Source organism: Bufo gargarizans, chromosome 3 (genome assembly GCF_014858855.1).
Source record: "Bufo gargarizans isolate SCDJY-AF-19 chromosome 3, ASM1485885v1, whole genome shotgun sequence".
Classification (NCBI taxonomy): Eukaryota; Metazoa; Chordata; class Amphibia; order Anura; family Bufonidae; genus Bufo; species Bufo gargarizans.
Window position 1 is genome coordinate 378,512,816 of NC_058082.1, and position 16,585 is coordinate 378,529,400.

At 45.1% G+C, this 16,585-nt stretch overlaps 1 protein-coding gene across 1 annotated transcript in view; it reads right to left on the bottom strand.

The window, feature by feature from the left end:
- The window catches only part of LOC122933273 (troponin T, cardiac muscle isoforms-like), a 360,698-nt gene that overhangs the window by 302,574 nt on the left and 41,539 nt on the right, over positions 1–16,585 (bottom strand). Inside the window, exon 3 of the mRNA XM_044288150.1 lies at positions 6,395–6,455. Coding sequence (XP_044144085.1) covers positions 6,395–6,448 — 54 coding nt within the window. The 5' untranslated portion in view covers positions 6,449–6,455. The remainder of the gene's footprint in view (positions 1–6,394; positions 6,456–16,585) is intronic.

Genomic DNA, 16,585 nt, shown 5'->3' on the forward strand with positions numbered 1-16,585 from the left:
TCTGGGATCTACAGATAATCAGTTAGGAACACAATGAAACATGTACATAACATCTACAGAGACTGTAGGCCACCCTGCACCACTCTGGCAATCCTACCCCTGGGTACCAACCTTACCATCTACAAAGGAAGTCTTGAGCTTCCGCTGCTTAACCACAGCTGGCATTACGTTTACTTGCTCTATAAGAGGGACAAGGGGCGAGGGATACCCCAGGCGCTGAAACCCCCGTGAGCCCGTTGCACATCCACTGATTCAGTGCCATCACCAGATGCACCGAAGCAGGCTTGGCTCTGGCTATTCTTTGGAAAGTACATGGCTCCTGCTCTTTATTGCTGCCTCCCTCACCCTCCTTCTCTGATGTTGCCTCCTCATCAGCCCCTGGATCAAGCTCCCAGGTCCTGTCCAGCACACAGTCATGATTATAGTCCTCAACCTCCCTTTCGCTTCTATCAGACTGTGGGATATCATACTGGGTTCTTTGGCCCCCTCCCCTGCTCTTCCCGACTACTACTGTCGCTGGCCCTATGCCAATAGCTACGGGGGTCACTACTACTACCACCACCAACACGGCTATGCCTGGGATCTTCAGCCTCCTCCTTCTCCACCTCCTCCTCAGGGCAGTACAAACACTGACTGCTCTCACACAAGTCATCAACAGGAAGACTCCCTTGACTATGCTGTAGGTAGTGGTGGGGTTTTCTTGCCACTTCTTAGGAAAAAGGAAAGCATCCCTCTAGGCAGGGGCAGTTAAGACTGGGAGGACTTCACTGAAAGCCCGGGCACACAAACTTCTTTGGGGCTGCAAAGTGAAGGAGCAGGAGGAACCCTATGACCCCTGGCTCCATGGCATGGTGTCAGACTCTGAAGTCACCTCCACATCATTCTGCTGTGACTGAGAGGAAGAGTGAGCCATCCAATACACATTCTCTTTCTCCTCAACTATAATGTTGAGCCTTTTCAAAGGCAGCAGGGACAACTGCGGCCTACTACTATTAATTAATGTTGACACCCGTACAGGAATGACCCAGACAGTCCGGGTTTGTAATCCTGTGCCCAGGTACAAGCCTTTCTCATACCTGGGCACAGGATTCATTTCAAACTGCAGTGCAGACTGTCTGACTTGCTCGCTCACGGTCCTGACAGCTGGCGGTAAGTGAGCGGCCGGTGCTCCGGGATCGGCTCGAACTTGAAGAGGACAAGGCTGCCGGTCAGGATGGATTGGAAGTCGCAGAGCTGGGGGCTGCAGGTGGTCAGGAGCAGGAGCACGAAGACACTGCTGAAGGAGAGCAGCAAACTCTCGCCCCACAGCATGGCGGCCATGCTGGAACTGAGCCACTCTCACTCCCAAATCAGGCCGGATAGCAATGAAACGAGCCACGGGCCTGCGCTCCTCCTGTCCCCGAATCTTCTGCTGTGCTCCTTTCCTGTCACCTCCCCTCTTTTCCAGTCTACGTTACCGGGCCCAGGAAAGCTGCCGGACTCTCACGCAACACTCTACAGTCAGTGTGCCGTCCCCAAGTGACGTTTACCGGGGGATGAAGGCCACATTACAGGGGGTCACTAATGAGGGTATTATTCCTAATGGGTGGCACTAATGGGCGCATTACTCTTACTGGGGGTTTTATTCTTACTGGGGCGCACTAATAGGGCCATTACTCTTACTATTTCACACTAATAGGGGCTTTACTATTAGTGAGGGGACACTAACGGGGCATTACTATTACTGGGTGCATTACTATTACTGGGGGCGCTAATAGGGGCTTTAATATTCCTGGGGAGCCACAGTATGACAGCGACTTCACACCCCATGTGAAGCCCTGCCCCGCAACCTCACCTCCTTTGGGGTGTGGTTTAACTTGCCCGGTATTTTTTGTTGAGAAAGGTAGCAACCCTACTATCATTACATTTGGCCTGATAGATGGTGCTGCTCAGGGGCGTAGCTAGAAGTGACTGGGCCCCACAGCAAATTTTTGTATGGGCCCCCCCAGCGTGGTTCGCAACTCTCTCCTCCTGTGTAAACCCCACTCTGTTGGCTAGTCACGATCTAGACCAGACCAGGCAGCCACGCCATCCTTTTACTATATAATACAGTGTGTGTGTGTGTATATATATATATATATATGTGTGTGTATATATATATATATATATATATATATACACACACACACTGTCTGTCATGTTGTGTCATTGTATAATATTGTTGTGGGGGCCCTATCAAAGTCTTAACCCTCCTCCCAGGCAACCGCCATACTCCTGTGACAAGTCTAGAGAACCCCCCCCACACATCCCAGGGGGGTGCAGATAAGGGCCAGGGAGGCGCACACAGGGGCCAGGGGGCACAGACAAGGGCCAGGGAGGTGCACACAGGGGCACAAACAAAGGTCAGGGGTGGCACAAATAAGGGCCAGGGGGAGGCCTGCTGTGCTGTTTCTCAGGCGCTCTCTCCTCCTCGTCAGGTCAGAACTTTGTAGGCGTGTCTTCTGTATATTTAGACTAGCACGGTACTGGCTTACGCTGTCTGGCAGTAAGAGATACTGTATGTGACCGCCCTGTATGTGAAGTGAAGCCTTGGGGCCACGTCGCAGTGTGTGAAGGGGCCACAACCGCCGCTGTATTAAATAATCTGAGACTGACTAATACGCACGTTGCCGGGCCCCTTGTCAGCCGCTTCCCCGGTTGTTACGCCACTGGTGGTGGTAGTGGTGCTGCTGCTGCTACTACTACTGCTACTGCTGCTACTACTACTACTACATTCTGGCCCAGGGTCTTTCATATGGAACCCTTCTATAGCCTGGGCATTTTGTATTGGTGTAGTAAACATATACAGTACAGACTAAAAGTTTGGACACAACTTCTCATTCAAAGAGTTTTCTTTATTTTCATGACTATGATAAGAGGCTATGAAAATTGTAGCTTCACACTGAAGGCATCAAAACTATGAATTAACACATGTGGAATTATATAACAAAAAAGTGTGAAACAACTAAAAATATGTCATATTCTAGGTTCTTCAAAGTAGCCACCTTTTGCTTTGATTACTGCTTTGCATACTCTTGGCATTCTCTTGATGAGCTTCAAGAGGTAGTCACCTGAAATGGTCTTTCAACAGTCTCAAAGGAGTTCCCAGAGATGCTTAGCACTTGTTGGCCCTTTTGCCTTCACTCTGCGGTCCAGCTCTCCCCAAACCATCTCAATTGGGTTCAGTTCCGGTGACTGTGGAGGCCAGGTCATCTGGCGCAGCACCCCATCACTCTCCTTCATAGTCAAATAGCCCTTACACAGCCTGGAGATGTGTTTGGGGTCATTGTCCTGTTGAAAAATAAATGATGGTCCAACTAAATGCAAACCGGATGGAATAGCATGCCGCTGCAAGATGCTGTGGTAGCCATGCTGGTTCAGTATGCCTTCAATTTTGAATAAATCCCCAACAGTGTCACCAGCAAAGCACCCCCACACCATCACACCTCCGCCTCCATGCTCCACGGTGGGAACCAGGCATGTAGAGTCCATCCGTTCACCTTTTCTGCATCAAACAAAGACACGGTGGTTGGAAGCAAAGATCTCAAATTTGGACTCGTCAGACCAAAGCACAGATTTCCACTGGTCTAATGTCCATTCCTTGTGTTCTTTAGCCCAAACAAGTCTCTTCTGCTTGTTGCCTGTCCTTAGCAGTGGTTTCCTAGCAGATATTCTACCATGAAGGCCTGATTCACACAGTCTCCTCTTAACAGTTGTTCTAAAGATGTGTCTGCTGCTAGAACTCTGTGTTGCATTGACCTGGTCTCTAATCTGAGCTGCTGTTAACCTGCGATTTCTAAAGCTGGTGACTCGGATGAACTTATCCTCCGCAGCAGAGGTGACTCTTGGTCTTCCTTTCCTGGGGCGGTCCGCATGTGAGCCAGTTTCTTTGTAGCGCTTGATGGTTTTTGTGACTGCAGTTGGACACTTTCAAAGTTTTCCTAATTTTTCGGACTGACTGACCTACCTTTATTTCTTAAAGTAATGATGGCCACCTGTGTATCCACCTGACTTCTCCACAACACAATTGATGGTCCCAACCCCATTTATAAGGCCAGAAATCCTACTTATTAAACCTGACAGGGCACACCTGTGAGGTGAAAACCATTTCAGGTGACTACCTCTTGAAGCTCATCAAGAGAATGCCAAGAGTGTGCAAAGCAGTAATCAAAGCAAAAGGTGGCTACTTTGAAGAACCTAGAATATGACATATTTTCAGTTGTTTCACACTTTTTTGTTATGTATATAATTCCACATGTGTTAATTCATAGTTTTGATGCCTTCAGTGTGAATCTACAATTTTCATAGTCATGAAAATAAAGAAAACTCTTTGAATGAGAAGGTGTGTCCAAACTTTTGGTCTGTACTGTACATATACACACACACTGCTTAATTAAACTAAATCGAGACCGACTGTGTGGAAACTGAAAATATGTAAATGAACACTTGTGACTTGACACTTGGTATTGCTATAGTAATCATGTATTGTCATGTTCTAGTGAGGGTCTTACTGACTGACTTATCTCCGGGAAACAAACACAAGGCAAGCAATCAGACAAGGCAAAGACCAACACAAATTCTTTATTCACAGAGATCTAGACATGGCAGGAAACTGGACTAGCAGGACCAGTGGCAAGTAATATTGACTTGGGGCCAAACCCAGAGGGCACAGACTCAGTGAGTCTGGTTCTTCCCAGAGCCCTTGATGGTGGAGATGAACTTAGGGTACTTTCACACTAGCGTTATTCTTTTCCGGTATAGATTTCCGTCAAAAGGGCTTTATGCTGGAAAATAACTGATCAGCAATATCCCAGTGCATTCTAAATGGATAGAAATCCGTTAAGTTTGCATCAGTATGTCTTCCGTTCAGTCACTGTCAGGTGTTTTGGCCGGACATAATACTGCAGCATGCGGTCCGTCCAAAATGCCTGATCAGTCACTGGAATGCCAGCATTAATTCCCATTAACTTGCATTAGTGCCAGATCCGGCATTGCAAAACAACTGAAGGACGGATTCGGGAAAACTGTGAAAAAGATTGCACCCGGATCTGTCTACAAATGCGGTCAGTTATCACACTGATCGGCGGATCCGGCAGGCGACTGAACTGCCTGCCGAATCACACTAACGCTAGTGTGAAAGTACCCTTAGTCGAGGGCTCGCACCTCCAGAATGATCCCGGTGAACTTGGCCACTTATCTGCAGAGACTGATGTTCTCACCAGCGCTCCACACAAACATAAGGACTGGCACCCGCGCACACGAACTGGAACCCAAACAACCGCAATCAAGTATGTATATGGGAAACAGCTGCCCTGCTGCTTTCTATTTAACACAACATACACAATTCTTCTTTGGAATATTAGCCTTTCCCTTTGCTGTCCTTGGCAATAAACTTGATTGATTGTTTTCTGACTGTCCCTGATTGATTTTTCACTCTGCCTGACTCCCTAAGATCGTTTTTATGGCAGAAACTGTAAGACCCAACCACCATCATTCACAGCCCAGCACAGAATGGTGTTCTGCTCCTTCTGCTAGGGCACCTCCCTGCCCACTGCAGCACTCATCAGCTAATCCAGGATATCTGTCAGCCTGGGAGACAAACGGGACAAGACCTCCCCCACTTTCAGGTCAGATGATAACCCTTCTTCCTCCCTAGTTCTTTTTTCTTGCCAACATGTGCATTAAAATGGAGCTATGTGCCTCTTTAGTGGATTCATCAGAAACTAACCCGGAAGGATTTAAGTTTGTCTACCTTCTGAAAAGTAGAGGCTCATCCATACTGGTTTACTCATCATCTAACACTAACTGTGATTATTTGTTCTGCACAAAAAAACAAACAAAAAAACAACAACTGCACACAAAACTGAGTATACTGATCAATAAATGTAGACCAATCAGCACTCTGCCGGTGCAGGATGCACACACTCAGATGTTCCATGCATGCAAAAATCTAATCTAACACTATCGGAAATTGATTAGGAATCTGGAACTGCTGCAGATGAAATAAAAAATAAAAAAATGTAATCACTGCAGAAGAGCTATCGTCTTTTCTTCTTCCACAGGATAGCAATGGAGATAGCATGTCTCAGCAAGCCAACCAAAAGCATAGAGGGACACAGGACACCTCTGCACACAGTCACCATCTAGAATGGCGGCGTGCAGAGGTATTTTTTTAGTTCTTGTAGCTCTGCTTTTGGCTGAAGAGTTGTTCCAGGCAAACACAGCTCTCACATAGGATGCCAAACAGTGATTTCCCAGCCATCTTACCTGGAATTACAGTTGCACCATACATGTATGGCGCAGGTCGAATATGGGTTAATGTAATACAACTCACAACACTGTCATATTTTTAGGAAAAAAATATTAATGTACTTACATCAAAATCCACTTTTTCTCCATCTGGAATTTTCAAAGGCACTAGGTTTGGCATAAAAAGTCTGTAAAGAGATAAATATTCATGAAGTGGCTTGAAAATGCTACAAAGAAATGGAATAGGAACACTTTTTAATATTCAGGTTACAGATTGAGTGAATGATTGTTTCATTCAGAATTTCACACAAAAATTTTGCCAAGCAAACCTGGTTTTGGTAATTTGCTTCAGACGAATTGTGCAAAAAGGTGCCCACAATTCTACTGCATAAATTGAAGGGAAGCAGAAAGGATAAAGATGGTGGCAGGGGTGCACCACCAATGAGGCCCGGTAGGGGCAAGGAGGGGGGGGGGGCAGCCGAAGGGCCATGATCTGAAGGGAAGGGGTTAGGTTAAGAAATTGGCAATGGGAAGGGGGGGGGGGCACTCACACTTCGTTTCAGGCAGCAGAAAGGCTAGGTGCACCACTGGATGAAGGCTCACATGACCCTGGAAAGGAGGGAGGGAGGACTTATCCACACAAACCCTGATTGGCTATGTGGAAGGGAGGGAGGCATGTGAATAACATTGGCTGTAGTTCTATTGAATCAGGGATCACTACCTACTGTATTTTCCTACCAGCTGAATTTCAGTAACTGTATTTGCAATGGGCTGCAACGCAGAGGTGATTGAGTCCCAGTGTTTAGGAACGCAGAGTGGTATTTTGTGGCCCTAATAGTTTGCCATGGTGCTCCTACCTGGATACTGTAGCTTCCCGGGATTAGGCTCCATAGCAACAAAGGAGTTGGTGGAATAAGTAGATTCCAGACTTGGTGAAGTTTAATGGTTTTACTTGAATAAACTTGCAATAAACTTGTGTCATCCAAACAATATTGGATATTTCCCTTGGCTCCAGCAAGTTAAGGGTAAACTGGAAGGTGAACTTGAATACTTTGCTTTAGCTCTTTGCTTCTGTGCTAATCTCTGGCTTCAGTCTGGCCCCTATCAGCTTCAGTTACTGTTTCTTATGAGAGTAAGGTATCCTGTGACCTATTTTGCTGAGTAGGGTGTCTTTGGCATAATTTTTGCTTCTAAGAATAACTAAGTCCTTTTATATATCAGGAATGGCCTACTCTCTGAACTATTTTCCCATAGATCCTGCAGCAGTGAGGGGAAGATGCTACTTAATCACATCATGCTGCTTCACTCTCTCACTCCAACTATCTTGGTGGGAAGCAGGACAGGAACCAAGATAGTTGGAGTGAGAGAGTGAAGCAGCATGATGTGGTTAGGTAGCATCTTCCCCTCACTGCTGCAGGATCTATGGGAAAGTAGTTCAGAGAGTAGGCCATTCCTGATATATAAAAGGACTTAGTCATTCTTAGAGGCAAAAACGATGCCAAAGACACCTTACTCAGCAATTAGGTCACAGGATACCTTACTCTCATAAGAAACAGTAACTGAAGCTGATAGGGACCAGACTAAAGCCAGAGATCATCTACCTTGTTCCAGCCTTGCCTTGTTAATCTCTGTGATTCCTTGCACCTGCTACTTCCTCTTTATAAGCCCAGCCTCTTTGCACCAGATCCCCGCTGGTTATTGTTCTTCTGGACTTGATCCTGCTGCATCTACCGCTGTTCCTCTGTTGCTACTGCTACCAACTCGACTGCTGCCGACCTCGGTATTGTCCCCGAACTACTCTTCTGCTTGTCCCTACCAACTGAACTGCTACCACCATTCCTGATCCAGATTGTCTGACCACGCTCACTGCCGCCTGCCCTGACCCACCGCCTGCCAACCGATTACGCCTCTGCCTGACTTCCTGCAAGTACAACCTGCCTGCGGTCCTTGCCACTGGGCTCCCACCAGGGCCATCTTTAATATTGATTGGACCCTGGGCAAAAATTTACTTGGGCCCCCTGGATCCCGCCTTCCCACACCTTAGCAGGCAATCACGCCCTCCACCACAACACGCACACAAAAAATCCACACATCTGGTAGAGTAAAGTGGATGACTGTAAATACTTCCAGTTCTGAAGACTCCAGCGGCTCAGGATCAGTGCTCTGGGCAGCTGGGCTCAGGCTGGAAGTGGGCACCGCTCTGCAGGAAGGAGACCAGGGCTCGGCTCACCCTAGTGTTACAGTGCACCCCAGCACCCCACAGTATGCAGTATAGCACCCTATAGTATACAGCAACCCACAGTATGCAGTATAGCACCCTATAGTATACAGCACCACACAGTATGCAGTATAGCACCCCACTCTATGCAGTACCCCACAGTATATAGTAGAGCAGTATAGCAGCCCACAGTATGCATCACCCCACAGTGTACAACACCTCACAGTATACAGTACAGCAGTATAGCACCTCACCGTATACAGCACCCCAAACTATACACAATAAAGCACCCCACACTATACAGCCCCCCACACTATACAGTACAGCAGTATAGCACTCCACACTATACAGCACCCACAGTATACAGTACAGCAGTATAGCACTCCACAATATATAGCACCCACAGTATACAGCCCCCCACACTATACAGGCCCCCCACACTATACAGGCCTCCCACAGTATACAGCCCCCCACATAGTATACAGCCCCCACACAGTATACAGCCCCCCACACAGTATACACACCACCACAGTATACAGGCCCCCCCACAGTATACAGGCCCTCCATAGTATACAGGCCCCCCACACTATACAGCCCCCCACAGCATACAGTCCCACACAGCATACAGGCCCACCACAGTATACAGTCCCACACACTATACAGGCCCCCACACAGTATATTAGCATAACAGCCCCTGTCACCTTTTTCTGATGTAATCTTCACACAAAAAAAAGCTCCACAGTTAAGGCAAACTTCTCCTGCAACACTCCTTGTAGGACCTGTGATGACCTCATAGCCATGTGACCAGTAATATTACTAGGTTACTGGTCACATGGTGATGATGTCATCTAAGGTCCTAGATCACAGCTCTCACAGTACGCTGCCCGGACAGTGCCGGCAGGCATGGCATGGCAGCACCCTCTGTGTAGCTGACAGCCTGACACCCGGGGCAGTGGCTAGCAGGGCTCAAGAGGCAGCTGCCTTGGGCCCCCCAGGAGCAACTGGGCCCGGGGCAGCTGCCCCTTTTGCCCCTTGGTAAAGACGGCCCTGGCTCCCACCTCCAGCCAGCTGTCCTCTGACTCAGGTGAGCCTGTAGGATTGTAACATAGGCACAGTACATGAACATAACGGTTTTTGCATATAACAAAATGACAGTTTGCTGGTGGTGGTACATTTGGTGGCGAAAACCAATACATTGGTGGCAAATAGGCTAGCAATAGGAATGTAGGAGTGGTAGTGTCCCTACACATTGAATGCCTGAATGGTACACCATGGACATCTATTCACCTTTTATTAGTGATATGTGCTTCTTCAGTATCAGGCAGGGCTGCATTGCTTTCTTCCAGAGACTTGTCAGTGGACTCTTCCTGCAGTTGCAGATATTGAAGGCATTATGAGGGTGATAGTGATCTGGAGATGTTATCTGAGCTTGGAGTTCTCCCAATTTTAAAAGGGGTTTCCAAGAGTTTTATTGCTGATGACCTATCATCTGACCTATCCTGAGATGCCCAGTGGCCACTTTTTTTCAGGTGGATGCAAGCATATTTTTAAGTGAAGTGATTTAGAAATGAGCTTTTTACACCATTTTCTATTGAGTGGAATACAATTGTGTGAAAGTACAGTGACTCTTTAACTGCCCATATATGAACAGTCATTGTAATTCACTGGAGCATGCTGTGGCTGTTTCCAAAGGTAGGGAATCCAGACTGAGCCCTCACTGGTTTAAGAGAATCCTGACAGTTGTGATAGAAACCAAAACAGCAAACTGGACCACTTATAGGACACTGCTTATTTAACCTATAAAGAGCTAGCCTCACTTCTCGTCAGGCATTATAAGTGGGATTGGTAATTATTATTACTTGTGTTTATTATTGCTGCTATTTAATTAACAATTAATACAGCATAGGCATATACAAATAAGAGTGTATTATGCATCATGTATTATTAACTGTTAGCATCGTCATTAGACTGAATATTAGTATTCCAATATTAGCCACCACTTGGCAGAGCCGCTCCAGTGATTGTAACAGCCTCCGGTTGTGTTTTACACAATATCCTTTTATTATCCGTGCAGTTTAGAAATTGTCTAGCCTTTGACTGCATTAACCAGTCTTTGCGGAATATACAGATGTTGGCAAAAAATTGCATTGCAGGCACACTTACTGTACATTAAGTGTTCTGCACAGCACAAGGAAACACCATAACTCAACCCAACAAGAGACCTTTTAGAGATTCTGTTTAGTTCCAGGTTGCTATTTTTTTTTAATAGTGACACTGATATTCTTGGGTGCATTAAAGCAGGTCTATCCTGGCCGGTAGTTAAACTTGCACACGAGTGTATCTCAGTGTGCATTGCAGCAACATGCATAGCTAATCCTTTCCCGTAGCGAAACAGTTACTGTGCGTCAGAATGACAGCCAGGTCACATATATGGATGTGTGCATCATCATGCAGGCCACCAACATTCCTAGCTAATCTCTTTTGTTAAACCAAAGGAAAAGCATAAAGCAGCCTTCAATAGAGCAAAAATAAATAAAAATTGTGCAACCCTGCAGGAGCTGTGTAGAAATTACTCTTTAGTAGAACAAAATAAAGACATGGAGACAGTGCCCATAATATAGTGGAGTAAAAAATGCTTTTGCATCCTTTCTGTTAGCTGTAGAATGACTGTACGTCCTATTAGGCTCAGTTCACAATTGGGTTATTTGATCAGTTATTCTCATAATTTATTGTCAGCCAAAAGCAGGTGCACATCAAACCCACAGAACAGGTGTAGATCTATTCATGATACCTAATCCGAGAGTAGGCTTGGCTCCTGAATTCTGCTCACAAAAACTGATAGAAATAATTAAACAGCTAGCTGAAATGTGAACTCAGCTTTAAAGGTCAATATTAGCATCAGGTCTAATTTATTGACGTGGACTGAACCATGTAGCGACCCAATATTCAAGTAGTGGCCTATGACAGAGTGGGGAGGATGTCAGCAGTAAGGCAGCGTTGACATCACAGTTTTTTTCCCTTCTTCTGATTCGTCAGAACATATTTTGAGCATCCTCTTAACAAGGTCAGTATTTGGTCAGCATTTGATAAGTATTTTTAAGGCAAAAACAGGACTGGGTCTAAAACAGAAAAAAAATGAGATGGAAATATGTGCATATGTTCTGTTTTTTGGACCCAATCCTGCTTTTGGCTTCCAAAATCCTGAAGCAAAATGCTGACTGTATGATAAATGGAAAATAAGTCCTGAATGCAGGACTTCAATGACATCTATCACATGGTCAGTATTTGGTCAATTTCTTTGGGTATCAGTATTTCACCAGTATTCGCAAGATAAAAACAGTGGTGGGTGAAAAACAGAGATAAAATGTGATGGAAATATTTGCATGTATTCTGTGTTTTTTCAACTGACTCCTTTTGGCTTTCAAATCATGATTAAATCTTGATGCAAAATACTGACCATGTGATAGAGGCCTTATAGATGCTCAAATGACAGGACCTTTTTTCTTTGTTTTGTGTTCTTCTGAAGGATCAGAAGCTCTGAAAAATAAATGGTGATATCAACATGGCCAAACAGGGACACTAGTGGCCCCGTAACAGACTGGTAAGGGTGGCAACAACATGAAGAGTCACACTAGTGGCCCCAGAACAGAGACGGGGGTGGGCAGTGGCAGTAACAGAACAAGATGGTGCCAGATCACAGTAAGAGCAGATGGCAGTAGAGGCAGCTGGCAGGTGGTATCAGGTGGGTGGCAGCAGCATGTGGGAAGAAGTAGCAGTCCATTTGTCACAAAGTTCCGGTGTTACAGCACACTACGTTACTGCCAGAATGGCTTAGTCTTTTGAATCAGGTACTGGTGCATGGGAATCCTGGTTGATCGACGCCTGATTCATCTTTATAAAGGTTAGTCTCTTATCTTATGTTGAAACGTGAGTTCTCTTTGGGGTAACTATGCCACCTGCTGCACTAAACACTTGCTCTGATGCCACACTACTGGCTGGGCAGGTAACCTTGTCCAGGGCAAACTCAGCCATTTGCTGCCACAATTCAAGTTTGGCTGCCTAGTAGTGCAGGGGATCTTGGATGACAGGGTGCAGTCCAAGTATGTCACCATCTGCTGCTGGTTCAGGTTCTGATCCATGTCCTGCTGCTGCTGTATGGTGGTTTCTTGAGTAGTTAACAATTCACTGATTGAGATATAATTGGATTATGTTCACTTGTCACTTATGACACTTGTCACTGAACAATAGAATGTTTGTATGTGTATATATTTTAAAATGTTAAACTTTATTGATACACGTAAAAAAAATTGGAACAAGAGTGAATCACTATACAAAATGATAATCACAATAAGGATTATCCCTTGTGCAGCTATTAATGCAACAAATTGGCACCAAAACCTGGTCAGAATTTCCTCCTACCCCTATCGCTTGATGCGGGGTATAAGAAGGAGATGTATCTGAAAAAAGTATAGCTTACAAGGTAATAATAAACCCCTATCAATTTATTGGGCATCCACCAATACTATGATTTATGATGTGATGTGTCTACAAATAAAGACCGGGCACTAAGGAGACAAAACTACTTACAGGGAGAGGAGTGTGCAGATATAACATAGTAACATAGTAACATAGTACATAAGGCCGAAAAAAGACATTTGTCCATCCAGTTCGGCCTGTTATCCCGCAAGTTGATCCAGAGGAAGGCAAAAAACAAAATATGCTATATAAAAGAAAGAAGGTTTGAGGGTTAGTTGGATCTGATGGAATAGACTCCAATGGATCTGAAAAACTTGAGGTGCCAGAGGGTTGTAGAAGTAGTATGGAAGAGACAGAATAGTAGATCGGCTGCTCAGGGGTTTGTTAAGCAGACTAGTGTCTCCACATGCATAGGCTAAATGGGGTGGAAGAAAATCGGGGACTAGTGGGTCTTAGTTTCCCCTCCAATCCGCCTATTTCTAGAAACCCATTGCGAGCGCCAATAGAAAGGAATTTTAGTATTGGATATGTTGTTATAAAATATAGAATATACATATACTACACTGGATCTCGTGTGGCTGAGAGACCGTTAATTTGTCTGAATAATCAGGCCAATATGTAGTAAGTGAATAGAGCGAACAAGTAAAAATAGTCTAAAATCTTATTTAAAAAATCATATAAAAAGATACATGTATCATATAAATATTACAGTATCATATACTTTTTACTAACTTCACGAGGTGGGTGGTTTATCAGGATAAGCAAAATACACCTGTAACCCTAACACCCCCCCCCCCCCCCAAGCCTGGATCGCTTCTAAAATCTTACAAGATGAATGCAGCCAATCACATGGGTGCTTCTGTTCACTTGTCTTTATTAAGGTAATTATCCGGTAATGAGCCAAGCTAATAATGATCCATATTCCTCACATAGGGGAACACCATTCTTTGCAGCTCAAGTAAGACATTTTTTACATTTGTTTACTTGATAAGATGTCTTGCAGTTAGGTGGAAGACTTCAGGAACTGTGTGACTAGTGATGGACGAACATCGGCTGGGACGATTCGCGAACCGCGCATTGCGACGGGCCCCATTCACTTTAATGGCAGGCAAACCTGAAAAACCTTAAAGGGAACCTGTCATGTGGATATTTGATTATCATCTAACTAATTATATACAATCATTAACTACTAAAAAGTACCTTAGATGTATTCACCAACTGGTATGACAGATGGTTACCTCATAATATACACACAAAGATGCCGCATGCTAATGAGCTGATTTGAGTCCAGCGTGATGTCAGTGAGTCCAGCGTTTATTTAATTCAAAGATATAGCCACACCCCTGCCCACCTGCTGCTGATTCATATGGAAAATAACTGTCCATCTGCAGCCGGTAGGCAGGGAGAGTCAGGAGCTCATAAATATTCATGACTCATCGTTATCAGCTGGAGCTTTTCAATACAAGATGTTGGCAGATTGACTGGGTCAATCAAAGAAAGTGACCCAGCATTTTGCTAAGAGAATCAGTCACTTATTTATGTTGCCCTTAGTTAGGACACCATAAAACTGGTGACAGGTTCCCTTTTAAGGTCATATTTTCAGCCTGCAAACACTTACTAGAAGTACACAAATAGTCCCACAACATGGACAGTGATATACCAGAGGGGGATCATTGGCAAAAATTCCCACAAAAAAATGTGTATTTTAATCAGGGGTCATTGTTATGCATCTTAAAGGGAAACTCAAAAATGTGCCCTGCTGGAGCCTAGAAAAATGTTATTTCCTATTGGTTTGATGTAAATAAATGTGTAACACCACATTTTTGTATCCTGCAGAGTCCATTAAAAAAATGCATACGTTAACATAATTTTTTTTTCTACCCTGGAACTGTATGGTGAACGGATGCCACTGTACTGCATCAGTCTGAGGCATCTGTTAACGCATACATTTTTGGTATGCATTAAATCAATGGCAAAAATAGGATGTGAACCCAGCCCTAGTGTTAGAATAAGCACCAGTACACAGCAGAGCAGCGTGGCGGAGAGGGGAGGCCGCCATGTACTGACAGAGTGCTACCTGGTTCTGGTGGTTAGGGATGAGGACTGTGTTTCCCAAGGATCATTTTCTATTGGGAAATACAGGGCACAGTATAATACACTAGAATCTATATATTATAAATATATTAGCCCTACCCACGAATAATAATACAATCTGGTGGTCATTTATTATATAGAAATATGTCTATGTTAGGCGTATTTCTGACACAGATTGTGGCGCAAAGGTTCTTAGCACCGCAAATTGCATCATGCCAGGTCTAAAAAAGGATGGCGTGGGCAGGGAAAGGGATACAGTTATGGCCATCCAGTTATTCGATACCACCGCCATACATTGACCAGATAACACCTCTGTACAGTGACTGGATAACACCGCCATACCGTGACTGGATAAAAGTGTATAAGAGGATACAGTACAGGCAATGACTAGGGGTCCTTCACAGTGTGTGGTAAGAGGGCACAATGCAGGGTATAATGGGTCACAGTACCGGGTCAGGGGCACAGTCACATGACCCTGTGTGACATTAGCAGGTTGTCACGATACTAGTGGAATACTGCTGGAATCCAATGGCAGGTAATCCAATGGCAGAGCAATCGCTCTCTGGTCATGGCGCTCACTTCTCCCGACGGCACAGGCAGTACATTCCCGGCACCATTTTTCAATGTCTTCTCTCATCCCAATGCAATAGAACCTTCTGCGAATGGTGGTCTCAGTTTTCTGCACGCCGAAATGTCCGGACCGGTTGTGATACATCTCTAATACAAAACTGGCGTCTCAACGTGGTATGAGGATCTGGTACACCCTATCGCAGGACACTGGATCCAGGCTCCTTCTTAGCAACAGGCCTTTTTGAAGGAAGAGTTGGTGGCGATGTCTCCACAGTTTCAATAGTTCTGGGTCTGTACTCTTCCTGCAGACTCTTTCAGGAGTTCTCCCACTAGTAAGGAAGTCGAGCAGTTCACCGAGGACTCTGCTTTCTGACTGGAGCTTAATCCACCTTTCTTGTTCGCCCCTTGACTCAGGAGTATTCGGTGAAGAGGGATTAGCAGCTGAGTTATTTTCAGTGTGAACATTATCTTGTTGAGCAAATTTGTTGTAAAACGGCGGCATCTCCACTTCTTCCCAGGCGTCCTTTGGTTTGTCTGGTGCTTCTGTAGTGGTAAGCCGAGACAGGGCATCAGCATTATCATTTGAGCGGCCTGCCCCGTATTTCACAGTGAAGTCATAGTTGGCAAGGCGGGAAGCCCATCTTTGCTCCAGAGCCCCTAACTTGGCTGTATTCAGATGTGCCAGGGGATTATTGTCAGTGAAGGCGACAAATGAAGTGGCAGCAAGGTAGTCCTTGAATTTTTCAGTCCCATCCCACACTAAAGCAAGGAATTTCAGCTTGAAGGAACTATAATTCTAATAGTTTTTTTTAGCTCTCCTCAGGAATCTGCTGGCGTAGGCAATCACCCTTTCTTTGTTGTCTTGCACCTGAGCCAACACGGCTCCCAGGCCTCTTTTACTGGCATCTGTATAGAGGTAAAACGGTTTCTGATAATCCGGGTAACCCAGGACAGGGGGTT